The 27497-nt window shown below is 47.2% G+C and overlaps 2 protein-coding genes across 4 annotated transcripts in view; one reads left to right on the forward strand and one right to left on the reverse strand.

The window, feature by feature from the left end:
* LOC149975356 (C5a anaphylatoxin chemotactic receptor 1-like) overlaps positions 1-3914 on the forward strand; it is a 6061-nt gene extending 2147 nt beyond the window's left edge. The window contains exons 2-3 of the mRNA XM_090206691.1: positions 1290-1483; positions 2110-3914. Of these exons, the coding sequence (XP_090062817.1) occupies positions 1337-1483; positions 2110-3072 (1110 nt within the window). The 5' untranslated portion in view covers positions 1290-1336 and the 3' untranslated portion in view covers positions 3073-3914. The remainder of the gene's footprint in view (positions 1-1289; positions 1484-2109) is intronic.
* An 8119-nt stretch (positions 3915-12033) lies between these two features.
* On the reverse strand, positions 12034-27272 carry LOC149975357 (centromere protein Q-like). 3 transcript variants are annotated; one of them, XM_090206693.1, is made up of 8 exons: positions 26865-27272; positions 26414-26535; positions 26148-26317; positions 23904-23972; positions 17022-17151; positions 16818-16937; positions 14867-14938; positions 12034-12602 (listed from the first exon to the last, which is right to left on the reverse strand). In XM_090206693.1, exons 2-8 carry the CDS (start codon positions 26525-26527, stop codon positions 12435-12437), a joined length of 843 nt encoding a protein of 280 aa, XP_090062819.1. In that variant the 5' UTR covers positions 26528-26535; positions 26865-27272; the 3' UTR covers positions 12034-12434. The 3 variants fall into 3 exon arrangements, with proteins under 3 accessions (XP_090062819.1, XP_090062818.1, XP_090062820.1); XM_090206692.1 differs by having other exon boundaries at positions 16818-17151; XM_090206694.1 differs by lacking the exon at positions 26865-27272 and having other exon boundaries at positions 26094-26317.
* Between the last annotated feature and the right edge of the window lie 225 nt (positions 27273-27497).

The following is a 27497-nucleotide window of genomic DNA, read 5'->3' on the forward strand; positions in this document are numbered from 1 at the left end:
CTCTGGACAGGTTTCTCAGACCCAGACTAAAGCCTCTCTAGACAGGTTTCTCAGACCCAGATTAAAGCCTCTCTGGACAGGTTTCTCAGACCCAGATTAAAGCCTCTCTGGACAGGTTTCTCAGACCCAGATTAAAGCCTCTCTGGACAGGTTTCTCAGACCCAGATTAAAGCCTCTCTGGACAGGTTTCTCAGACCCAGATTAAAGCCTCTCTGGACAGGTTTCTCAGACCCAGATTAAAGCCTCTCTGGACAGGTTTCTCAGACCCAGATTAAAGCCTCTCTGGACAGGTTTCTCAGACCCAGATTAAAGCCTCTCTGGACAGGTTTCTCAGACCCAGATTAAAGCCTCTCTGGACAGGTTTCTCAGACCCAGATTAAAGCCTCTCTGGACAGGTTTCTCAGACCCAGATTAAAGCCTCTCTAGACAGGTTTCTCAGACCCAGATTAAAGCCTCTCTGGACAGGTTTCTCAGACCCAGATTAAAGCCTCTCTGGACAGGTTTCTCAGACCCAGATTAAAGCCTCTCTGGACAGATTTCTCAGACCCAGATTAAAGCCTCTCTGGACAGGTTTCTCAGACCCAGATTAAAGCCTCTCTAGACAGGTTTCTCAGACCCAGATTAAAGCCTCTCTGGACAGGTTTCTCAGACCCAGATTAAAGCCTCTCTGGACAGGTTTCTCAGACCCAGATTAAAACCTGGTCCTGGACTAAACACCCTTTCAATGTCAAGTCACCATTTAGAGTCATTGTTTGTCCATGACAAGGCTTAATCTGGATTTGGGAATCCGGCCCTCTGAGTCATATGTTTCGACCATCAAACGTATATTAAATGTATCAGCACCAGTACGTTTCAACACAGAAGGATAGGTTACCCAGACCCAGACGGACACGTTGGATGAGGCAGTAAAACCAGTCCCACAGACTGTCAGTCACAGAACAGAGACGGAGTGACACAAATAGTAGTCTAGCTAGTCTGTCTCCTCACTGTGGTCTAGCTAGTCTGTCTCCTCACTGTGGTCTAGCTAGTCTGTCTCCTCACTGTGGTCTAGCTAGTCTGTCTCCTCACTGTAGTCTAGCTAGTCTGTCTCCTCACTGTAGTCTAGCTAGTCTGTCTCCTCACTGTAGTTTAGCTAGTCTGTCTCCATAGGTCTCCTCACTGTAGTCTAGCTAGTCTGTCTCCACAGGTCTCCTCACTGTAGTCTAGCTAGTCTGTCTCCACACTAACATATATCTCCATACTGTCTGTCTCCACACTAACATATATCTCCATACTGTCTGTCTCCACAGGTCTCCTCACTGCAGCTCCAGGCCTATATCTTCCTATCTGAGCCACTATGAACCTTGTGAACAGCAGCCAGTGGTTCCTGACCCAGCCGTCTCCCAGCCCAGCAGGACCCAGTAAAGGACTGGGCTGTAGTAATACCTGGCAGGCAGAGACAGGCCGCATCACTCAGATGATAATCACCGTGCTCATCTTCCTGGTGAGTCTCTAGTCTAGACAATCATTATAGTTCAGACTACATCAATACAGGTACTCTGCTGTGCAGGTTTTTCGTTCCAGCGCACCTGATTCAATCGGCTTTAATCGAGACCATGCCATGTTGAATCAGGGGGGTTAGTGTTGGGCTGGAACAAAACCATGCCATGTTGAATCAGGGGGGTTAGTGTTGGGCTGGAACAAAACCATGCCATGTTGAATCAGGAGGGTTAGTGTTGGGCTGGAACAAGACCATGTTGAATCAGGGGGGTTAGTGTTGGGCTGGAACAAAACCATGTTGAATCAGGGGGGTTAGTGCTGGGCTGGAACAAGACCATGTTGAATCAGGGGGGTTAGTGTTGGGCTGGAACAAGACCATGTTGAAACAGGGGGGTTAGTGTTGGGCTGGAACAAGACCATGCCATGTTGAATCAGGGGGGTTAGTGTTGGGCTGGAACAAGACCATGTTGAAACAGGGGGGTTAGTGCTGGGCTGGAACAAGACCATGTTGAAACAGGGGGGTTAGTGTTGGGCTGGAACAAGACCATTCCCACTTGGCATAGCTCCAGTTCTTGAGGTTCCTGCAGTGTCTTCTGATTTATGACATCACTTCCTCTTCTCTGTCCCCAGGTGGGCGTGTCCTTGAACACCCTAGTGGTGTATGCGTTGGCCTGGCGTGGGCGTGGCCGCCTGACGAGGCGTGGCAGCTTGGGCCAAGGGGAGACGCGCGGCGCCAGCAGCTTCCGTGTCTACGTCGTGAACCTGGCGCTGGCTGACCTGGTCCTCCTCCTCCGCACCCCTCTGATGCTGGCGTACCTGGCCCACAGCTGTAGCTGGCCCGTGGGGAAACTGGCCTGTCGCCTGGTGGTATTCCTGAGAGGCTTGGGACTATACGCTGCAGCCTTCCTGCTGTGTGCCGTGGCTGTGGAGAGATGTCTGTGTCTCCTCAGGCCGGTCTGGTCCAGTCTGAAGCGTCCTCGCTGGGCAGTTCCCCTGGTGTGTGGTCTCCTCTGGGGGCTGGCTGCTGCCCTGGCTACCCCTTACCTCCACACTGCCGACCTGCTGGAGATCAACGGTACTACCCAGTGTCTGGAGAGCCTGGGGTACAGCACGGGGCTGTTTGTGACCGAGACGGTGGCCGGGTTCCTCCTGCCACTAACGGTGTTCCTGGTGAGTAACGTAGCCGTGCTGTGGACCGCCAGGCAGGCAGGGGTCTCCGGACCGACCGCTCCATCCTCCTCTTCGGCGACTGCGAGACAGATGGCCAGACTGTACCGGGTCCTCTTCCTCACCATGCTCCTCTTCCTCTCCTGCTGGGTCCCCTACTTTACCTGCCGCTTCCTGCGGGCGCTGGCTGCAGGGCGGCCTGACCGGACGGGGCTCTACCGGGCGTCGTTCACGGGGGCATACGTCTCTCTGTTCCTGGTGTACCTGAAGAGCTCCCTGAACCCTGTCCTCTACGTGTTCGCCGCCCGAGGCCTGGGGCGAACCGTCCGCGCCTCGCTCCCCTCCACCATTGAGAGAGTCTTCAACGATGACTATTCTGACTCCAGGAGTAGACGGACCATAAGGAGGGAGGATTCACAGATCTAGTGCCCTAAAAAGCCCTGTTATAGGGACCGTACATATGGGAGATTCACAGATCTAGTGCCCTAAAAAGCCCTATTAGGGACCGTACATATGGGAGATTCACAGATCTAGTGCCCTAAAAAGCCCTATTAGGGACCGTACATATGGGAGATTCACAGATCTAGTGCCCTAAAAAGCCCTATTAGGGACCGTACATATTGGAGATTCACAGATCTAGTGCCCTAAAAAGCCCTATTAGGGACCGTACATATTGGAGATTCACCGATCTAGTGCTCCAGAATCCTGTTAAAGACCTTGCATGTTTTACTAGCAGACTGTAGAGATCCATTGTGACTGCTGGCCAACATGAACTCAGACGTTACAGGCTTACTTCAGCCCCGTGTGGACTACATGGACTGCATTATTATAGCTATAGGCATTATCTTAGGCTTGGTGACAGGCTTGCTTCAGCCCTGTCTGGTCTACATTATCAGGACTATATTGCATTATCTTAGGCTGGGTGACAGGCTTGCTTCAGCCCTGTCTGGTCTACATTATTAGGACTATAGGCATTATCTTAGGCTGGGTGACAGGCTTGCTTCAGCCCTGTGTGGACTACATGGACTGCATTATTATAACTATAGGCATTATCTTAGGCTGGGTGACAGTCTTGCTTCAGCCCTGTCTGGACTACATTATCAGGACTATATTACATTATCTTAGGCTGGGTGACAGGCTTGCTTCAGCCCTGTCTGGACTACATTATCAGGACTACATTGCATTATCTTAGGCTGGGTGACAGGCTTGCTTCAGCCCAATGACGTCATCAGACCTGGGCTTTCTGGGATTTAGCCCTGAGTCTTGGTGTAAAAGTAGGGGTGTTAACCCCGGTGTCCTGGCTAAATTCCCAATCTGGCCCTCAAACCATCAGTCACCTAATAATCCCCAGTTAACAATTGGTTCATTCATCCCCCTCCTCCTCTCCCCTGTAACTATTCCCCAGGTCGTTGCTGCAAATGAGAACGTGTTCTCAGTCAACTGTCCTGGTAAAATAACAGATAAATAAATAAATATAAATAAATAAATAAACATGCTCGGCTACACTGCATTACACACTGCAACGAACTCTCCAATCATGAGCCCTGTCCTGGCCTGCCTCTTCAGCGATGCCTAAAACCACCATTTCTGTGTACGGTGGCACTTTAGGAGGCCCGAGTCACAGTGGTTTCTCAAAGTCATTTTTGATTCGCCAAAAAAAAGCATGGAACAAATGAGCCACGTTGGGCAGAACCAAGCATGACCTAGCGAGATCCTATTGGCTCGTTCTATTTATTATCTGCATATTTCTGTTAGGGAACGCCTCCTCTGTGAAGTGCGCATGTGCAATACATGAATTCGCCTTTACACTCCGAAAACAACGCGATTAAAAATTAAAACATTTGCAAAGGTTAAAGACTACAAACCTTTGTCCACTTTTTTCATAACATATTCTAGTTTTGGGAACATAAAACTTTATTGAAAATGTTCCTCTCAGTCCCACATGGAAACGCCAAGCAGATGCTTCACTTCTAAAAACCCACGGACATATCTATAACAATATATATTGTTCTGTGGCCGAAAAAAAGGAGAAAGATAACAAGAGCAAGGTCAACTTTGTCAGCGTGTTATTAATATAGGCCACAATGATGATGTTATTCAGAGTTATTGACTTCACAGTAAACCAGATTCGAGTCATTTACAATTCAACATGTTGATTCAAAAGCTGCACTGACAGATAACGTTAAACTAACGTCAGGGACTACCCAGTCTAGCTATAACGTTAAACTAACTAACGTCAGGGACTACCCAATCTAGCTATAACGTTAAAACTAACTAACGTCAGGGACTACCCAGTCTAGCTATAACGTTAAAACTAACTAACGTCAGGGACTACCCAATCTAGCTATAACGTTAAACTAACGTCAGGGACTACCCAGTCTAGCTATAACGTTAAACTAACTAACGTCAGGGACTACCCAATCTAGCTATAACGTTAAACTAACTAACGTCAGGGACTACCCAGTCTAGCTATAACGTTAAACTAACTAACGTCAGGGACTACCCAGTCTAGCTATAACGTTAAACTAACTAACGTCAGGGACTACCCAGTCTAGCCATAACGTTAAACTAACTAACGTCAGGGACTACCCAATCTAGCTATAACGTTAAACTAACTAACGTCAGGGACTACCCAGTCTAGCTATAACGTTAAACTAACTAACGTCAGGGACTACCCAATCTAGCTATAACGTTAAACTAACTAACGTCAGGGACTACCCAGTCTAGCTATAACGTTAAACTAACTAACGTCAGGGACTACCCAATCTAGCTATAACGTTAAACTAACTAACGTCAGGGACTACCCAGTCTAGCTATAACGTTTAACTAACGTCAGGGACTACCCAATCTAGCTATAACGTTAAACTAACTAACGTGAGGGACTACCCAGTCTAGCTATAACGTTAAACTAACTAACGTGAGGGACTACCCAGTCTAGCTATAACGTTAAACTAACTAACGTCAGGGACTACCCAATCTAGCTATAACGTTAAACTAACTAACGTGAGGGACTACCCAATCTAGCTATAACGTTAAACTAACTAACGTCAGGGACTACCCAGTCTAGCTATAACGTTTAACTAACGTCAGGGACTACCCAATCTAGCTATAACGTTAAACTAACTAACGTGAGGGACTACCCAGTCTAGCTATAACGTTAAACTAACTAACGTGAGGGACTACCCAGTCTAGCTATAACGTTAAACTAACTAACGTCAGGGACTACCCAATCTAGCTATAACGTTAAACTAACTAACGTCAGGGACTACCCAGTCTAGCTATAACGTTAAACTAACTAACATCAGGGAGTACCCAGTCTAGCTAGTTAATTACATGCTTTTACTATTATTTATTTCACAAGGTATGTCAGTTAGGAACAAATTGTTATTTACAATGACAGCCAAACCCGAACGACGCTGGGCCAATTGTAGGACTCCCAATCACGGCCGGATGTGATACAGCCTGGAATCGAGCCGAGGACTGTAGTGACGACTCTTACACTGACATCAGTGCCTTAGACAACTCGAATCCAATCCAACTGCTGAAGCTATGTTCACCACCCGAAAAAAGTATAACTAACCAATTACTGTTTAATCAGGTACTGTCCAAATAAGTTATACATTACTGATAAAGATGACGTTGGCCACTTTTGGTAGCTTCAGCTCAATCAGCTTTCTGTTGAAAAAAACAAAACTGGATAGCTTGAGTTAACATTTTTTCCCCCAATTTATAGAAGATAGACATACGGAACTGAAGATGCAGCTCAACAAACACGGTTGTTGTATTTGCAGCAGTAAGTGAATAGTTTGTGTTTACAGTGATTTATCATCTCGCTACATGGTAGATGGGTTGGCTGCCAACGATGTGCGCTCCTCCTCAGCCTGTTGTGGTTCTGGATGGCCAGACTGCTCGCAAGAGAGACACTGTCATTAGGAGGAATCAATCAGGGCTTATTTCAGCATGTTTCATCTTGTTATTGATACCATGTTGTGTTTTGAGGTGTTTTGACTGATTTCATGTCAATGCAAATGTATTTTTAAAAAAAACAAACGTGTGATAACTTGCTCACCGTCAACTGTAATGATGTATTTGAAACAACAAGTGGTCATTGTGCAAATGTTGTTTTGTTTTTTCCTTCCAATAAACATCGGAGACTAAATATAGTTTCCACGTTAACAATCTAAGACACCGGTTATTGAGGTAAATGAAAGGAGAAGACAGTTGAATGTTAAATCGGGTTTAAGATGGGAGTGAATTGCTAACGGTCATTGAGGAACAGAAATGATCTCAGATTTAAACATGATTTAGTTCACATTCTGTGTGTGTGTGTGTCTGTTCAGAATACTCCATAGTTCTGCTGTGTTCTGTACTATAGGAGATACAGGAAAGCAAAACAGAGCGAGAACACAGAGAGAAGGGGAGGCCCACACAAAGACAAACACGACATATTCCTCTCAAAGACAGAAAGTAGTCCTTGCTAAACATTACTTCTCAAAACAAATATGCCGCGACTGCCACATCCTGTGTGTATAAACAGCGGCGAGCGATCTATCTTAAAGATATAAATACTAACACCCGTGGGAAAGAGTGAAGCCATAGGTTTGCACCTACAGTTTAATGTCTTATCTTTATGGATGGGCTAACATCCTAGAAGTGTGTAATATAACTCACAAACATTGTGAATATTTAGTTGGGGGGAAAGGACGGTATGCTGGTATGTACAGGGAGGGAGTATTTGTTTCTGTGTAACTAGTTTGGTAGAAATAACGTCCTGTAGCTAATTGACCTTGGAATCAGATTTATTACCACAAATATGATAAAAGCATGATTTAAGGGTGTTGGGTGCCTGCGTCTGTACATATTATCCCCCCATTAGTTAGCAGTAATGTGCATATTATCCCCCCATTAGTTAGCAGTAATGTGCATATTATCCCCCCATTAGTTAGCAGTAATGTGCATATTATCCCCCCATTAGTTAGCAGTAATGTGCATATTATCCCCCCATTAGTTAGCAGTAATGTGCATATTATCCCCCCATTAGTTAGCAGTAATGTGCATATTATCCCCCCATTAGTTAGCAGTAATGTGCATATTATCCCTCCATTAGTTAGCAGTAATGTGCATATTATCCCCCCATTAGTTAGCAGTAATGTGCATATTATCCCCCCATTAGTTAGCAGTAATGTGCATATTATCCCCCCATTAGTTAGCAGTAATGTGCATATTATCCCCCCATTAGTTAGCAGTAATGTACATATTATCCCCCCATTAGTTAGCAGTAATGTGCATATTATCCCCCCATTAGTTAGCAGTAATGTACATATTATCCCCCCATTAGTTAGCAGTAATGTGCATATTATCCCCCCATTAGTTAGCAGTAATGTGCATATTATCCCCCCATTAGTTAGCAGTAATGTGCATATTATCCCCCCATTAGTTAGCAGTAATGTACATATTATCCCCCCATTAGTTAGCAGTAATGTGCATATTATCCCCCCATTAGTTAGCAGTAATGTGCATATTATCCCCCCATTAGTTAGCAGTAATGTGCCCCCCCCCCATTAGTTAGCAGTAATGTGCCCCCCCCATTAGTTAGCAGTAATGTGCCCCCCCCCATTAGTTAGCAGTAATGTGCATATTATCCCCCCATTAGTTAGCAGTAATGTACATATTATCCCCCCATTAGTTAGCAGTAATGTGCATATTATCCCCCCATTAGTTAGCAGTAATGTGCATATTATCCCCCCATTAGTTAGCAGTAATGTGCATATTATCCCCCCATTAGTTAGCAGTAATGTGCATATTATCCCCCCATTAGTTAGCAGTAATGTGCATATTATCCCCCCATTAGTTAGCAGTAATGTGCATATTATCCCCCCATTAGTTAGCAGTAATGTGCATATTATCCCCCCATTAGTTAGCAGTAATGTGCATATTATCCCCCCATTAGTTAGCAGTAATGTACATATTATCCCCCCATTAGTTAGCAGTAATGTGCATATTATCCCCCCATTAGTTAGCAGTAATGTGCATATTATCCCCCCATTAGTTAGCAGTAATGTACATATTATCCCCCCATTAGTTAGCAGTAATGTGCATATTATCCCCCCATTAGTTAGCAGTAATGTACATATTATCCCCCCATTAGTTAGCAGTAATGTGCATATTATCCCCCCATTAGTTAGCAGTAATGTGCATATTATCCCCCCATTAGTTAGCAGTAATGTGCATATTATCCCCCCATTAGTTAGCAGTAAGGTGCATATTATCCCCCCATTAGTTAGCAGTAATGTGCATATTATCCCCCCATTAGTTAGCAGTAATGTGCATATTATCCCCCCATTAGTTAGCAGTAATGTGCATATTATCCCCCCATTAGTTAGCAGTAATGTGCATATTATCCCCCCCAGTAGTTAGCAGTAATGTACATATTATCCCCCCATTAGTTAGCAGTAATGTGCATATTATCCCCCATTAGTTAGCAGTAATGTGCATATTATCCCCCCATTAGTTAGCAGTAATGTACATATTATCCCCCATTAGTTAGCAGTAATGTGCATATTATCCCCCCATTAGTTAGCAGTAATGTACATATTATCCCCCCATTAGTTAGCAGTAATGTGCATATTATCCCCCCATTAGTTAGCAGTAATGTGCATATTATCCCCCCATTAGTTAGCAGTAATGTGCATATTATCCCCCCATTAGTTAGCAGTAATGTGCATATTATCCCCCCATTAGTTAGCAGTAATGTGCATATTATCCCCCCATTAGTTAGCAGTAATGTACATATTATCCCCCCATTAGTTAGCAGTAATGTGCATATTATCCCCCCATTAGTTAGCAGTAATGTGCATATTATCCCCCCATTAGTTAGCAGTAATGTGCATATTATCCCCCCATTAGTTAGCAGTAATGTGCATATTATCCCCCCATTAGTTAGCAGTAATGTGCATATTATCCCCCCATTAGTTAGCAGTAATGTGCATATTATCCCCCCATTAGTTAGCAGTAATGTGCATATTATCCCCCAATTAGTTAGCAGTAATGTGCATATTATCCCCCCATTAGTTAGCAGTAATGTGCATATTATCCCCCCCAGTAGTTAGCAGTAATGTACATATTATCCCCCATTAGTTAGCAGTAATGTGCATATTATCCCCCATTAGTTAGCAGTAATGTGCATATTATCCCCCCATTAGTTAGCAGTAATGTACATATTATCCCCCATTAGTTAGCAGTAATGTGCATATTATCCCCCCATTAGTTAGCAGTAATGTACATATTATCCCCCCATTAGTTAGCAGTAATGTACATATTATCCCCCCATTAGTTAGCAGTAATGTACATATTATCCCCCCATTAGTTAGCAGTAATGTACATATTATCCCCCCATTAGTTAGCAGTAATGTACATATTATCCCCCCATTAGTTAGCAGTAATGTGCATATTATCCCCCCATTAGTTAGCAGTAATGTACATATTATCCCCCATTAGTTAGCAGTAATGTGCATATTATCCCCCCATTAGTTAGCAGTAATGTACATATTATCCCCCCATTAGTTAGCAGTAATGTGCATATTATCCCCCCATTAGTTAGCAGTAATGTACATATTATCCCCCCATTAGTTAGCAGTAATGTGCATATTATCCCCCCATTAGTTAGCAGTAATGTGCATATTATCCTCCCCATTAGTTAGCAGTAATGTGCATATTATCCCCCCATTAGTTAGCAGTAATGTACATATTATCCCCCATTAGTTAGCAGTAATGTGCATATTATCCCCCCATTAGTTAGCAGTAATGTGCATATTATCCCCCCATTAGTTAGCAGTAATGTGCATATTATCCTCCCCATTAGTTAGCAGTAATGTGCATATTATCCCCCCATTAGTTAGCAGTAATGTGCATATTATCCCCCCATTAGTTAGCAGTAATGTGCATATTATCCCCCCATTAGTTAGCAGTAATGTGCATATTATCCCCCCATTAGTTAGCAGTAATGTGCATATTATCCTCCCCATTAGTTAGCAGTAATGTGCATATTATCCCCCCATTAGTTAGCAGTAATGTGCATATTATCCCCCCATTAGTTAGCAGTAATGTGCATATTATCCCCCCATTAGTTAGCAGTAATGTGCATATTATCCCCCCATTAGTTAGCAGTAATGTGCATATTATCCCCCCATTAGTTAGCAGTAATGTACATATTATCCCCCCATTAGTTAGCAGTAATGTGCATATTATCCCCCCATTAGTTAGCAGTAATGTGCATATTATCCTCCCCATTAGTTAGCAGTAATGTGCATATTATCCCCCCATTAGTTAGCAGTAATGTGCATATTATCCCCCCATTAGTTAGCAGTAATGTGCCCCCCCCATTAGTTAACAGTAATGTGATCAATCATGAGGCTTTTATTTTATTGCCAATCAAATATTGGACATGGTTTATGAAAACATTGCAACCAAATGAAACATACTTTTCCCAACTATTTTTCGTCATGGAAAATTATATAGTTTTGCACTTGTACTTTCTAATAAATAAACATTTATTGACATATTCCATTGAATTAATATTAAATGTTGGTTATTTGGCGTCAAGAGAGCACAGCGCAGGGAAGAAAGCAGTGAGATATGCAACCTAGCATCATATTTCTGCAAAACGTTCACTGCTAGCGTGCTTCATTTCAGTCACGCAAGGATCAAATCCCCCCCCCGGAGTCAGCCCCAGGTCTTCAGGCCTGAGCCCCCGGATGTTCTGTCTAGCGACGTCCCTGCTTCAGCCCTGTCTAGATGCATTATCTTAGGGCTGAAGTCAGCCTGTCTGGACTAGAGGCATTATCTTAGGGCTGAAGTAGTCCCATCTGGACTAGAGGCATTATCTTAGGGCTGAAGTAATCCCGCCTGGACTAGAGGCATGATCTTAGGGCTGAAGTCATCCCGCCTGGACTAGAGGCATTATCTTAGGGCTGAAGTAAGCCTGTCACCCAGCCTGTATGGACTAGAGGCATTATCTCAAGGTTGAAGTAATCCTGTCACCCAGTCTGTCTGGACTAGAGGCATTATCTTAGGGCTGAAGTCAGCCTGTCTGGACTAGAGGCATTATCTTAGGGCTGAAGTCAGCCTGTCTGGACTAGAGGCATTATCTTAGGGCTGAAGTAAGCCTGTCACCCAGCCTGTCTAGACTAGAGGCATTATCTTAGGGCTGAAGTAAGCCTGTCACCCAGCCAGTCTGGACTAGAGGCATTATCTTAGGGCTGAAGTCAGCCTGTCTAGACTAGAGGCATTATCTTAGGGCTGAAGTAAACCTATCACCCAGCCAGTCTGGACTAGAGGCATTATCAGAACTATATTCATCATTAGGAACTCATCAAAACAGTCCAAAACTCTTTTACAGGTTTTTAATTATCATCTACAGCTAAAAGAAACACTTAGGAAAAAAATATATACATACAGATATGAACAAATGGGGCTCCTCCCATTACAGAATACAATGTTAACTATGTAGCAGTTAAAGTCAGGTGGTCCGTGCAAAGCCCATGCCAGAGCCATATAACACATGGCTTATACATAGTCATATATATATCGCTAATACAGTCCTGCCATTGTCCAACCAGGCTGGATGGAGTCCTGCTATTGTCCAACCAGCCTGGATGGAGTCCTGCTATTGTCCAACCAGCCTGGATGGAGTCCTGCTATTGTCCAACCAGCCTGGATGGAATCCTGCTATTGTCCAACCAGCCTGGATGGAGTCCTGCTATTGTCCAACCAGCCTGGATGGAGTCCTGCTATTGGCTGACAGCTGTAGGTGGAGTGATCAGGCGGTCAGCGTGTCTGTAGGCTCGTTCCAGTAGGGTCTGGGCATCCTGGACCGGCCCTGATGTCTGGAGGGTCTTGGCTAGGCAACGGGCCGTGGTGACGGAGTGGCTGCTATGAACCAGACACACCATCTGCTCCTAGAAGGGGAGAGGACAGTTAGTGCTTCCTATTTCATCTTACGTTGCTCAGAAGTTGCCAAACTGTTTCTCCTTCAAGATTTTACAGGGTTTTTTTAGGTACTTTTTTTTTACCCCTTCTTCCTCCCCAATTTCATGGTCTCCAATTGGTAGTTAGTCTCGTCCCATCACTGCAACGTACGGACTCGGGAGAGGCGAAGGTCGAGAGCCACGCGTCCTCCGAAACACGACCCTGCCAAGCCGCACTGCTTCTTGACACACTGCTCGCTTAACCCGGAAGCCAGCCGGAGGAAACAACTGGTGAGACGAGTCAGCGTTTCACTGCGCCCGGCCCGCCACAAGGAGTCGCTAGAGCGCGATGGGACAAGGACATACCGGGCCGGTCAAACCCTCCCCTAACCCGGAACGACGCTGGGCCAATTGTGAGCTGTCTCGTATGTCTCCCGGTCACGGCCGGCTGCGGCACAGCCCCGGGATCGAACCCGGTGCTGTAGTGACGCCTCTAGCACTGCGATGCTGCGCTACTCAGGAGGCCAAGATGTCACTTTTTAATGACATTTCCACTACCGTTCAAAAGTTTGGGGTCACTTAGAAAAGTCCTTATTTTATTATTATTATTTAAACAAAAGTAAATTAAAACTGGCATCTTCATTAAATAGTACCCGCAAAACACCAGTGAAAAGGAGACTCCGGGATGCTGGCCTTCTAGGCAGAGTTCCTCTGTCCAGTGTCTGTGTTCTTTTGCCAATCTTAATCTTTTATTTTTATTGGCCAGTCTAAGATACGGCTTTTTCTTTGCAACTCTGCCTCGAAGGCCAGAATCCCGGAGTCGCCTCTTCACTGTTGATGTTGAGACTGGTGTTTTGCGGGTACTATTTAATGAAGCTGCCAGTTGAGGACTTGTGAGGCATCTGTTTCTCAAGCTAGACACTCTAATGTACTTGTCTTCTTGCTCAGTTGTGCACCGGGGCCTCCCACTCCTCTTTCTATTCTGGTTTGAGCCAGTTTGCGCTGTTCTGTGAAGGGAGTAGTACACAGCGTTGTAGGAGATCTTCAGTTTCTTTGCAATTTCTCACATGGAATAGCTTTCATTTCTCAGAACAAGAATAGACTGATGAGTTTCAGAAGAAAGTTCTTTGTTTCTGGCCATTTTGAGCCAGTAATCGAATCCACAAATGCTGATGATCCAGATACTCTTTTTTTTTTTACCCCCTTTTTCTCCCCAATTCCGTGGTATCCAATTGTTGTAGTAGCTACTATCTTGTCTCATCGCTACAACTCCCGTACGGGCTTGGGAGAGACGAAGGTTGAAAGTCATGCGTCCTCCGATACACAACCCAACCAGCCGCACTGCTTCTTAGCACAGCGCACATCCAACCCGGAAGCCAGCCGCACCAATGCGCCGGAGGAAACACCGTGCACCTGGCCACCTTGGTTAGCGCGCACTGCGCCCGGCCCGCCACAGGAGTCGCTGGTGCGCGATGAGACAAGGATTTCCCTACCGGCCAAACCCTCCCTAACCCGGACGAAGCTAGGCCAATTGTGCGTCGCCCCACGGACCTCCCGGTCGCAGCCGGTTACGACAGAGCCTGGGCGCGAACCCAGGGACTCTGATGGCACAGCTGGCGCTGCAGTACAGCGCCCTTAACCACTGCGCCACCCGGGAGGCTGATGCTCCAGATACTCAACTCGTCTAAAGGCGGCCAGTGTTATTGCTTCTTTAAAATCAGCACAACAGTTTTCAGCTGTGCTAACATAAATTGCAAAAGGGTTTTCTAAAGATCAACGTGGACTAGCTAACACAACGTGCCCATTGGAACACAGGAGTGATGGTTGCTGATAATGGGCCTCTGTACGCCTATGTAGATAATCCATTAAAAATCAGCCGTTTCCAGCTACTATAGTCATTTACAACATTAACAATGTCTACACTGTATTTCTGATCAACTTGATGTTATTTTAATGGAGGGGAAAAGTGCCATTTCTAAGTGACCCCAAACTTGTGAACGGTCGTGTTTCTGTCATAGACCTCCAGGTTATTCTGAGAGCTCTTAAATGGAAAATAATCTTCCCTGAACAAGTAAGCAGAATGTCGTAGATGTGTCTGGCCACTTCCTCTTCGACAGAACTCAGATCACAGCTGCAATAAAACCACAGCTATGAAAACCTGAGGCTCTCACTGGGAATGTTCATGGTTACCAAAATGCATGGAAACCTTGTGTGTGTGGGTGTGGGTGGGTGTGTGTTATAGCTTGCTTGCTGACCTGTAAGGGTCTGTCTTTGCGCTGAGGTACAGGGGGGAGACGCAGGACTCGTTGTTCTGACAACTGGAGGATCTGAAACATGGAGAAGAGGAGAGAGTAGGGGGGAGAAGAGAAAGGAGGAGGAGAGGGGAGGGGGAGGAGAGGGAGAGGAGAGAAGAGGAGAGGGAGAAGGAGAGGGGGAGAAGGAGACAAACAGAAGCACAAACAGAAGGCTGAAATGACCTTTGACCAAGTTTATTAGACCAGGGCCTGTTCCCTATATAGTGTATTAGCCCAGGGCCTGTTCCCTACATAGTGTATTAGCCCAGGGCCTGTTCCCTATATAGTGTATTAGACCAGGGCCTGTTCCCTACATAGTGTATTAGCCCAGGGCCTGTTCCCTATATAGTGTATTAGACCAGGGCCTGTTCCCTATATAGTGTATTAGCCCAGGGCCTGTTCCCTACATAGTGTATTAGCCCAGGGCCTGTTCCCTACATAGTGTATTAGCCCAGGGCCTGTTCCCTACATAGTGTATTAGACCAGGGCCTGTTCCCTATATAGTGTATTAGCCTTTGACCAGAGCTTTTGGGCCCTGAGGAAAATATTGCAGTATCAATGAAATAACCAACAATGAAAGAACCAACAATGAATGTCACAATGACCAGAGGCCTGTGCTCAGACCAGATACCCAAATATGGGCTTAGTTCCTATTTTCTAGTCCTATTACAAAACCAATTGTAGGCCTTCTGAGAAGCCTGGAGGGAGTGATGCCTTCTGAGAAGCGCGGCGGGAGGCCTACAGAACGGCCCAGCTGTGGGGAAAGCCATACAGAACGGCCCAGCTGTGGGGAAAGCCCTACAGAACGGCCCAGCTGTGGGGAAAGCCCTACAGAACGGCCCAGCTGTGGGGAAAGCCCTACAGAACGGCCCAGCTGTGGGGAAAGCCCTACAGAACGGCCCAGCTGTGGGGAAAGCCCTACAGAACGGCCCAGCTGTGGGGAAAGCCCTACAGAACGGCCCAGCTGTGGGGAAAGCCCTACAGAACGGCCCAGCTGTGGGGAAAGCCCTACAGAACGGCCCAGCTGTGGGGAAAGCCCTACAGAACGGCCCAGCTGTGGGGCAAGCCCTACAGAACGGCCCAGCTGTGGGGCAAGCCCTACAGAACGGCCCAGCTGTGGGGCAAGCCCTACAGAACGGCCCAGCTGTGGGGAAAGCCCTACAGAACGGCCCAGCTGTGGGGAAAGCCCTACAGAACGGCCCAGCTGTGGGGAAAGCCCTACAGAACGGCCCAGCTGTGGGGAAAGCCCTACAGAACGGCCCAGCTGTGGGGAAAGCCCTACAGAACGGCCCAGCTGTGGGGAAAGCCCTACAGAACGGCCCAGCTGTGGGGAAAGCCCTACAGAACGGCCCAGCTGTGGGAAAGCCATACAGAACGGCCCAGCTGTGGGAAAGCCATACAGAACGGCCCAGCTGTGGGAAAGCCATACAGAACGGCCCAGCTGTGGGAAAGCCATACAGAACGGCCCAGCTGTGGGAAAGCCATACAGAACGGCCCAGCTGTGGGGAAAGCCCTACAGAACGGCCCAGCTGTGGGAAAGCCATACAGAACGGCCCAGCTGTGGGAAAGGCCTACAGAACGGCCCAGCTGTGGGAAAGCCCTACAGAACGGCCCAGCTGTGGGAAAGGCCTACAGAACGGCCCAGCTGTGGGAAAGCCATACAGAACGGCCCAGCTGTGGGAAAGCCCTACAGAACGGCCCAGCTGTGGGAAAGCCATACAGAACGGCCCAGCTGTGGGAAAGGCCTACAGAACGGCCCAGCTGTGGGAAAGCCATACAGAACGGCCCAGCTGTGGGAAAGCCCTACAGAACGGCCCAGCTGTGGGAAAGCCATACAGAACGGCCCAGCTGTGGGAAAGCCATACGGTCTATGAGATATTTGAAGTAGTATTTGTACCCAGGTCTGGCTTACCTGCTGGTTACTCTCCTCCTGCTGCTCCAGTAGTTGTCGGAGGTTAAAACACTGGTTCTCCAGGGAGTCTCTCTCCTTCTCTAGCTGTTTTAGAGAGCCCACCACAGCACCCAGCTCCGCCTGGACACACAGTAGCAACATCAGACGAGATAACCACACACACACACATATTGAAACACACACACACCCTTTCCAGTGTCTCACCACCAGCTTGTTGAGGATCTTCTCGCCAACGGCTGACTTCCTAGTCTCTTCCTGGTGTTGACGGGAAGAATGAATCATCATTTCCTGTTTCTGAATTGGGACTGACAGTTGAGCCAGTTTAGACAGGAACCTGGAACCAGAATGCAGTCAACGTGGTTAGCCAAGAAAGACATCTTGCAGTAGGCTCAACTCGCTCAACATATACAGTGGGGAGAACAAGTAGTTGATAACCTGCAAAAATCGGCAGTGTTTCCTACTTACAAAGCATGTAGAGGTCTGTAATTTTTTATCATAGGTACACTTCAACTGTGAGAGACAGAATCTCAAACAAAAATCCAGAAAATCACATTGTATGATTTTTATTTAGTTAATTTGCATTTAGTAGGAAAACCTGCAAAATTAGCAGTGTATCAAATACTTGTTCTCGCCACTGTATTTTTTTAAACTAGTCAAGTCAGTTAAGAACAAATTCTTCTTTACAATGACGGCCCTAGGAACAGTGGGGTTAACTGGTCTAGGAACAGTGGGGTTAACTGGTCTAGGAACAGTGGGGTTAACTGGTCTAGGAACAGTGGGGTTAACTGGTCTAGGAACAGTGGGGTTAACTGGTCTAGGAACAGTGGGTTAACTGGTCTAGGAACAGTGGGTTAACTGGTCTAGGAACAGTGGGTTAACTGGTCTAGGAACAGTGGGTTAACTGGTCTAGGAACAGTGGGGTTAACTGGTCTAGGAACAGTGGGTTAACTGGTCTAGGAACAGTGGGTTAACTGGTCTAGGAACAGTGGGTTAACTGGTCTAGGAACAGTGGGTTAACTGGTCTAGGAACAGTGGGTTAACTGGTCCAGGAACAGTGGGTTAACTGGTCCAGGAACAGTGGGGTTAACTGGTCTAGGAACAGTGGGTTAACTGGTCCAGGAACAGTGGGTTAACTGGTCTAGGAACAGTGGGGTTAACTGGTCTAGGAACAGTGGGGTTAACTGGTCTAGGAACAGTGGGGTTAACTGGTCTAGGAACAGTGGGTTAACTGGTCTAGGAACAGTGGGTTAACTGGTCTAGGAACAGTGGGTTAACTGGTCTAGGAACAGTGGGTTAACTGGTCCAGGAACAGTGGGTTAACTGGTCTAGGAACAGTGGGGTTAACTGGTCTAGGAACAGTGGGGTTAACTGGTCTAGGAACAGTGGGTTAACTGGTCTAGGAACAGTGGGTTAACTGGTCTAGGAACAGTGGGTTAACTGGTCTAGGAACAGTGGGTTAACTGGTCTAGGAACAGTGGGTTAACTGGTCCAGGAACAGTGGGTTAACTGGTCCAGGAACAGTGGGGTTAACTGGTCTAGGAACAGTGGGTTAACTGGTCCAGGAACAGTGGGTTAACTGGTCTAGGAACAGTGGGGTTAACTGGTCTAGGAACAGTGGGGTTAACTGGTCTAGGAACAGTGGGGTTAACTGGTCTAGGAACAGTGGGTTAACTGGTCTAGGAACAGTGGGTTAACTGGTCTAGGAACAGTGGGTTAACTGGTCTAGGAACAGTGGGTTAACTGGTCCAGGAACAGTGGGTTAACTGGTCTAGGAACAGTGGGGTTAACTGGTCTAGGAACAGTGGGGTTAACTGGTCTAGGAACAGTGGGTTAACTGGTCTAGGAACAGTGGGTTAACTGGTCTAGGAACAGTGGGTTAACTGGTCTAGGAACAGTGGGTTAACTGGTCTAGGAACAGTGGGTTAACTGGTCCAGGAACAGTGGGTTAACTGGTCCAGGAACAGTGGGTTAACTGGTCCAGGAACAGTGGGTTAACTGGTCTAGGAACAGTGGGTTAACTGGTCCAGGAACAGTGGGTTAACTGGTCCAGGAACAGTGGGTTAACTGGTCCAGGAACAGTGGGTTAACTGGTCTAGGAACAGTGGGTTAACTGGTCTAGGAACAGTGGGTTAACTGGTCTAGGAACAGTGGGTTAACTGGTCTAGGAACAGTGGGTTAACTGGTCTAGGAACAGTGGGTTAACTGGTCTAGGAACAGTGGGTTAACTGGTCTAGGAACAGTGGGTTAACTGGTCTAGGAACAGTGGGTTAACTGGTCTAGGAACAGTGGGTTAACTGGTCTAGGAACAGTGGGTTAACTGGTCTAGGAACAGTGGGTTAACTGGTCTAGGAACAGTGGGTTAACTGGTCTAGGAACAGTGGGTTAACTGGTCTAGGAACAGGTGGTTAACTGGTCTAGGAACCGTGGGTTAACTGGTCTAGGAACAGTGGGTTAACTGCCTTGTTCAGGGGCAGAACGACAGATTTGTACCTTGTTAGCTCGAGGAACCGATCCAGAAACCTCTCGGTTACTGGCCCAACACTCTAACCACTAGGCTACCTGCCACCACTACACTCTAACCACTAGGCTACCTGCCACCACTACACTCTAACCACTAGGCTACCTGCCACCACTACCCTCTAACCACTAGGCTACCTGCCACCTCTACACTCTAACCACTAGGCTACCTGCCTCCTCTACACTCTAACCACTAGGCTACCTGCCACCTCTACACTCTAACCACTAGGCTACCTGCCACCCCATCTGCCACGCTGATCCTCAACATTAAGGCCCCTCAACAGGGAGGAGGTCATAGACCTGGCCGTGTGGTGCCAGAACAACAACCTCAATGTGAGCAAGACAAAGGAGCTGATCGTGGACTACGGGAAAAGAGGGCTGAACAGGCCCCCGTTAACATTGACGGGGCTGAACAGGCCCCCGTTAACATCGACGGGGCTGAACAGGCCCCCGTTAACATCGACGGGGCTGAACAGGCCCCCGTTAACATCGACGGGGCTGAACAGGCCCCCGTTAACATCGACAGGGCTGAACAGGCCCCCGTTAACATCGACAGGGCTGAACAGGCCCCCGTTAACATCGACAGGGCTGAACAGGCCCCCGTTAACATCGACAGGGCTGAACAGGCCCCCGTTAACATCGACAGGGCTGAACAGGCCCCCGTTAACATCGACAGGGCTGAACAGGCCCCCGTTAACATCGACGGGGCTGAACAGGCCCCCGTTAACATCGACGGGGCTGAACAGGCCCCCGTTAACATCGACAGGGCTGAACAGGCCCCCGTTAACATCGACAGGGCTGAACAGGCCCCCATTAACATCGACGGGGCTGAACAGGCCCCCATTAACATCGACGGGGCTGAACAGGCCCCCATTAACATCGACGGGGCTGAACAGGCCCCCGTTAACATCGACGGGGCTGAACAGGCCCCCGTTAACATCGACGGGGCTGAAGTGGAACGGGTCAAGTCCACGTCATCAACGACCTATCATGGTACAAACACACCAAGACAGTTGTGAAGAGGGCACGACGACACCTTTTCCCCTACAGGAGACTGAACATATTTTGCATGGGTCCCCAGATACTCAAAAAGTTCTACAGCTGCACCATCGAGAGCATCCTGACCGGTTGCCTCACCGCCTGGTATGGCAGCTGCTCGGCCTCCAACCACAAGACACTACAGAGGGTAGTGCTTACGGCCCAGTACATCACCAGGGCCAAGATTCCTGACATCCAGGACCTCCATACCAGGTGGTGTCAGAGGAAGACCCCAAACAATTGTCAGACTCAAGCCATCCACGTCAGACTGTTCTCTGTGCTACCAGAGGGCAAGCGGTACCGGAGCACCAAGTCTAGGACCAAAAAGGCTCCTTAACAGCTTCTACCCCCAAGTCATAAGACTCCTGAACATCTAATCCAAATGTCCACCCAGCCTGTACCCCAGCACGCCGACCAGCCTGTACCCCAGCCCCCCGACCAGCCTGTACCCCAGCCCCCCGACCAGCCTGTACCCCAGCCCCCCGACCAGCCTGTACCCCCAGCCCCCCGACCAGCCTGTACCCCAGCCCCCCGACCAGCCTGTACCCTAGCCCCCCGACCAGCCTGTACCCCCGACCAGCCTGTACCCCCAGCCCCCCGACCAGCCTGCACCCCCAGCCCCCCGACCAGCCTGCACCCCAGCCCCCCGACCAGCCTGCACCCCAGCCCCCCGACCAGCCTGCACCCCAGCCCCCCGACCAGCCTGTACCAGCCCCCCGACCAGCCTGTACCCCAGCCCCCAGACCAGCCTGTACCCCAGCCCCCCGACCAGCCTGTACCCCAGCCCCCCGACCAGCCTGTACCCCAGCCCCCCGACCAGCCTGTACCCCCAGCCCCCCGACCAGCCTGTACCCCAGCCCCCCGACCAGCCTGTACCACAGCCCCCCGACCAGCCTGCACCCCAGCCCCCCGACCAGCCTGTACCCCAGCCCCCCGACCAGCCTGTACCCCAGCCCCCCGACCAGCCTGCACCCCAGCCCCCCGACCAGCCTGTACCCCAGCCCCCTGTATATAGCCTCGTTATTGTTGTATTTTTCCTTGTGTTACTTTTTTAATTTAGTAAATATTTTCTTAACTACTTCTTGAACTGTTGTTGGTTAATGGCTTGTAAAGTAAGCTTTTCACTAAGGTCTACCTACACCTGTTGTATTCAGCATTTCACTGTGAGGTCTACCTACACCTGTTATATTCAGCATTTCACTGTGAGGTCTACTACACCTGTTGTATTCAGCATTTCACTGTGAGGTCTACTACACCTGTTGTATTCAGCATTTCACTGTAAGGTCTACTACACCTGTTGTATTCAGCATTTCACTGTGAGGTCTACTACACCTGTTGTATTCAGCATTTCACTGTAAGGTCTACTACACCTGTTGTATTCAGCATTTCACTGTGAGGTCTACTACACCTGTTGTATTCAGCATTTACAGTAAGGTCTACTACACCTGTTGTATTCAGCATTTCACTGTGAGGTCTACTACACCTGTTGTATTCAGCATTTCACTGTGAGGTCTACTACACCTGTTGTATTCAGCATTTCACTGTAAGGTCTACTACACCTGTTGTATTCAGCATTTCACTGTAAGGTCTACCTACACCTGTTGTATTCAGCATTTCACTGTAAGGTCTACTACACCTGTTGTATTCAGCATTTCACTGTAAGGTCTACTACACCTGTTGTATTCAGCATTTCACTGTGAGGTCTACTACACCTGTTGTATTCAGCATTTCACAGTCAGGTCTACTACACCTGTTGTATTCAGCATTTCACTGTGAGGTCTACTACACCTGTTGTATTCAGCATTTCACTGTGAGGTCTACTACACCTGTTGTATTCAGCATTTCACTGTAAGGTCTACTACACCTGTTGTATTCAGCATTTCACTGTAAGGTCTACTACACCTGTTGTATTCAGCATTTCACTGTGAGGTCTACTACACCTGTTGTATTCAGCATTTCACAGTCAGGTCTACTACACCTGTTGTATTCAGCATTTCACTGTGAGGTCTACTACACCTGTTGTATTCAGCATTTCACTGTGAGGTCTACTACACCTGTTGTATTCAGCATTTCACTGTAAGGTCTACTACACCTGTTGTATTCAGCATTTCACTGTAAGGTCTACTACACCTGTTGTATTCAGCATTTCACTGTAAGGTCTACTACACCTGTTGTATTCAGCATTTCAATGTAAGGTCTACTACACCTGTTGTATTCAGCATTTCACTGTGAGGTCTACTACACCTGTTGTATTCAGCATTTCACAGTCAGGTCTACTACACCTGTTGTATTCAGCATTTCACTGTAAGGTCTACTACACCTGTTGTATTCAGCATTTCACTGTGAGGTCTACTACACCTGTTGTATTCAGCATTTCACTGTAAGGTCTACTACACCTGTTGTATTCAGCATTTCACTGTGAGGTCTACTACACCTGTTGTATTCAGCATTTCACTGTAAGGTCTACTACACCTGTTGTATTCAGCATTTCACTGTGAGGTCTACTACACCTGTTGTATTCAGCATTTCACTGTAAGGTCTACTACACCTGTTGTATTCAGCATTTCACTGTAAGGTCTACTACACCTGTTGTATTCAGCATTTCACTGTAAGGTCTACTACACCTGTTGTATTCAGCATTTCACTGTGAGGTCTACTACACCTGTTGTGTTCATCATTTCACTGTAAGGTCTACTACACCTGTTGTATTCAGCATTTCACTGTGAGGTCTACTACACCTGTTGTATTCGGCATTTCACTGTGAGGTCTACTACACCTGTTGTATTCAGCATTTCACTGTGAGGTCTACCTACACCTGTTGTATTCAGCATTTCACTGTGAGGTCTACTACACCTGTTGTATTCAGCATTTCACTGTGAGGTCTACTACACCTGTTGTATTCAGCATTTCACTGTGAGGTCTACTACACCTGTTGTATTCAGCATTTCACTGTGAGGTCTACTACACCTGTTGTATTCAGCATTTCACTGTGAGGTCTACTACACCTGTTGTATTCAGCATTTCACTGTGAGGTCTACCACACCTGTTGTATTCAGCATTTCACTGTAAGGTCTACTACACCTGTTGTATTCAGCATTTCACTGTGAGGTCTACTACACCTGTTGTATTCAGCGCATGTGACAAATAAACTGATTTGTTCAGAGAAGACTGTTGCTGCACAGAAACCACTACTAAAGGACACCGATAAGAAGAGACTTGCTTGGGCCAAGAAACACGAGCAATGGACATAAGACCGATGGAAATCTGTCCTTTGGTCTGATGAGTCCAAATTAGAGATTTTTGGTTCCAACCGCCGTGTCTTTGTGAGACGCAGAGTAGGTGATTTCATAGTTTATGTCTTCACTATTATCCTGCAATGTTGAAAATAGTAAAAATAAAGAAAAACTCTGGAAGATGGTGTGTCCAAAATTTTGACTGGTACTATATGAAAATAATCCATTATTTTGGGTAACATAAGTGCTCATAGTAGGTCCACTGTCCCCAGTCCTACACCGAGTTCTGTTCTCTCACCTGTTTTTCACAATGTTCAGATGTTCCTGCGACTCCTCTTTGTTAGTCCGTCTTCCGGCCAGAACAGACCTGAGGGAGCGAGGAAAGGAGAGAGGAAGGACGGAGGGAGAAACAGAGAGAGGAAGGACGGAGGGCGAAACAGAGAGAGGAAGGACGGAGGGAGAAACAGAGAGAGGAAGGACGGAGGGAGAAACAGAGAGAGAAAGGACGGAGGGAGAAACAGAGAGAGGAAGGACGGAGGGAGAAACAGAGAGAGGAAGGACGGAGGGAGAAACAGAGAGAGGGTTACAAATGAATCAGTTAGTAACAACAAGCCAGTGAAACCTTAAACCAGGGCTATTCAAGCGTCAGTTCAACGATGGGCCAGTGGCCATTACAGCGCCTCTGTTCTCCTAGACAGATGGGCCAGTGGCCATTACAGCGCCTCTGTTCTCCTAGACAGATGGGCCAGTGGCCATTACAGCGCCTCTGTTCTCCTAGACAGATGAACAGTGGCCGAGATTCACAGTCGACTTCCTGGGTGTTACTCACCGTATAGACAGGCCCAGTCAAGAACCATGATGGAGGATGTTACAGTATAGACCGGCCCAGTCAAGAACCATGATGGAGGATGTTACTCACAGTATAGACAGGCCCAGTTGAAACCATGATGGAGGATGTTACAGTATAGACCGGCCCAGTCAAGAACCATGATGGAGGATGTTACTCACAGTATAGACAGGCCCAGTCAAGAACCATGATGGAGGATGTTACTCACAGTATAGACAGGCCCAGTCAAGAACCATGATGGAGGATGTTACAGTATAGACCGGCCCAGTCAAGAACCATGATGGAGGATGTTACTCACAGTATAGACAGGCCCAGTTGAAACCATGATGGAGGATGTTACAGTATAGACCGGCCCAGTCAAGAACCATGATGGAGGATGTTACAGTATAGACCGGCCCAGTCAAGAACCATGATGGAGGATGTTACTCACAGTATAGACCGGCCCAGTCAAGAACCATGATGGAGGATGTCACAGTATAGACCGGCCCAGTCAAGAACCATGATGGAGGATGTTACAGTATAGACCGGCCCAGTCAAGAACCATGATGGAGGATGTTACAGTATAGACCGGCCCAGTCAAGAACCATGATGGAGGATGTTACAGTATAGACAGGCCCAGTCAAGAACCATGATGGAGGACGTTACAGTATAGACCGGCCCAGTCAAGAACCATGATGGAGGATGTTACTCACAGTATAGACCGGCCCAGTCGAAACCATAATGAAGGATGTTACTCACAGTATAGACCGGCCCAGTATGTTGTCTAGAACCATGATGAAGGATGTTACTCACAGTATAGACCGGCCCAGTCGAAACCATAATGAAGGATGTTACTCACAGTATAGACCGGCCCAGTCAAGAACCATGATGGAGGATGTTACTCACAGTATAGACAGGCCCAGTTGAAACCATGATGGAGGATGTTACAGTATAGACCGGCCCAGTCAAGAACCATGATGGAGGATGTTACTCACAGTATAGACCGGCCCAGTCAAGAACCATGATGGAGGATGTTACTCACAGTATAGACAGGCCCAGTCAAGAACCATGATGGAGGATGTTACTCACAGTATAGACCGGCCCAGTCAAGAACCATGATGGAGGATGTTACTCACAGTATAGACAGGCCCAGTATGTTGTCTAGAACCATGATGAAGGATGTTACTCACAGTATAGACCGGCCCAGTATGTTGTCTAGAACCATGATGAAGGATGTTACTCACAGTATAGACAGTCCCAGTATGTTGTCTAGAACCATGATGAAGGATGTTACTCACAGTATAGACAGTCCCAGTCAAGAACCATGATGGAGGATGTTACTCACAGTATAGACAGTCCCAGTATGTTGTCTAGAACCATAATGGAGGATGTTACTCACAGTATAGACAGTCCCAGTATGTTGTCTAGAACCATAATGGAGGATGTTACTCACAGTATAGACAGTCCCAGTCAAGAACCATGATGGAGGATGTTACTCACAGTATAGACAGGCCCAGTATGTTGTCTAGAGCCGTAATGGAGGATGTTACTCACAGTATAGACAGGCCCAGTATGTTGTCTAGAGCCGTAATGGAGGATGTTACTCACAGTATAGACAGGCCCAGTATGTTGTCTAGAGCCGTAATGGAGGGTGTTACTCACAGTATAGACAGTCCCAGTATGTTGTCTAGAGCCGTAATGGAGGATGTTACTCACAGTATAGACAGGCCCAGTATGTTGTCTAGAGCCGTAATGGAGGACTTGGTCAGCGGTTTCCACTTCTCCTGACCTTTCAGCTTCCGGGGACCTGCAACTGTGCCACCTTTCTTCTTCTTCTGTGGTTTTGGCTGAGGGATCTGGCTGCTGGTTCCTGGCTGGGGCTCCTCCTGGAGAGGAGGGTACACGCAGACAGAATGATGTGATGAAAACAAAAAAGGAGAACCGTATCCTCTCAGAGGTTTAATTCTTCAGAACTTTCTCACCTGAGATACTCTCCGTTGACGTGTCTTTATACCGGGCTTATTTGGCTTCTCGCCTGTCTTCTTGCCTTTAGGTGTCTTGGATGCGGCGCGTTCAGATCCCCGGACAGGCTTCATAATTTTAACTAGGAAAAAGAGACAACGTCAGACAGACAACTAACTAAATCAAGGCATACATGGGAAGTGGGGGAAAAACATAGCCGCTAAATAGATAATGATATGATATACAATCTGAAAGCTAGCAAACATGAGCACTGCCTAGACGAAAAACGGATGTAGTTTTTTTTGTCAACAACAGCGAACGTTAAGCTAGCTAAGGACCTTTTTACATTTTATACACAAGGTGCTTTAGTAGAACAGGTTAGAGGTGAAATTTATCGTTGCAGTTAAGGTCCAATGTCGGAGAATAACAATAGTTAAAACACTTCAAACAAACGTTTGTAACTTGACTTACCAGTTTCGCGCTAAATTTCTTTCAAACATTTGTTTGTATTCACTGCGCATGCGTTATGAGCGGCAGCAAGCAGGCCACTCCAGGCGGCCATGATGGAAAGGGCAATGAGGGCACTCCTCATAGAGGATGATAGGGGCCTCTAGGGGCCCAAAAGGACGTATTAGGCAGCGTTCTTCTCCTTAGCACAATTTACAAGTATGGCTCTCTCTGGCCTCTCCATGTTTCCCCAGCCACCATCACTCCCAATCCAAACCCCCTGAAACGGCTTTCTTAATTCAATGCAGGTCTTCAAGAGGAAGTGCGTTCCAGGTGCATTCCACTCCTCGGTGGGCAGCGCCATTGAGGGCGTTCACCATTTTAAATGTATTAAACTGGGTGGGACTTTCAACTTCATTGGCTGATCCCTCCTGGTGACCCTTTTGGAGTCGTGTCCAACTGGGTCATCAGGAGGGGACAGCCAATCGTGAAGAAGAAAATGTACTACTTCAAAAGGAAGAATGCCTCAATGGCACAGCCCATGGTGTCACAATATATATATATATATTGTCACAGGGGCAGTGAAATGTGTTGTTTTACAAGGTCAGTCATAGTAGTATGATAGGTGTTTTACAGGGTCAGTCATAGTAGTATGAT

This window comes from Oncorhynchus mykiss, chromosome 18 (genome assembly GCF_057628025.1).
Source record: "Oncorhynchus mykiss isolate SJ-2025 chromosome 18, ASM5762802v1, whole genome shotgun sequence".
NCBI classification, from domain to species: domain Eukaryota; kingdom Metazoa; phylum Chordata; class Actinopteri; order Salmoniformes; family Salmonidae; genus Oncorhynchus; species Oncorhynchus mykiss.

What these genes read in the sequence shown, in the direction of transcription:
- LOC149975357 (XM_090206692.1), bottom strand. Translation starts at nt 26,527, where the DNA reads ATGAAGCCTGTCCGGGGATCTGAACGCGCCGCATCCAAGACACCTAAA. An exon ending in ATACTGGGCCTGTCTATACT is followed by an intron (nt 23,973 to 26,147) that starts GTGAGTAACATC and finishes TCGCTCCCTCAG; the next exon opens with GTCTGTTCTGGCCGGAAGAC. An exon ending in GCAAAGACAGACCCTTACAG is followed by an intron (nt 12,603 to 14,866) that starts GTCAGCAAGCAA and finishes CTCCCCTTCTAG; the next exon opens with GAGCAGATGGTGTGTCTGGT.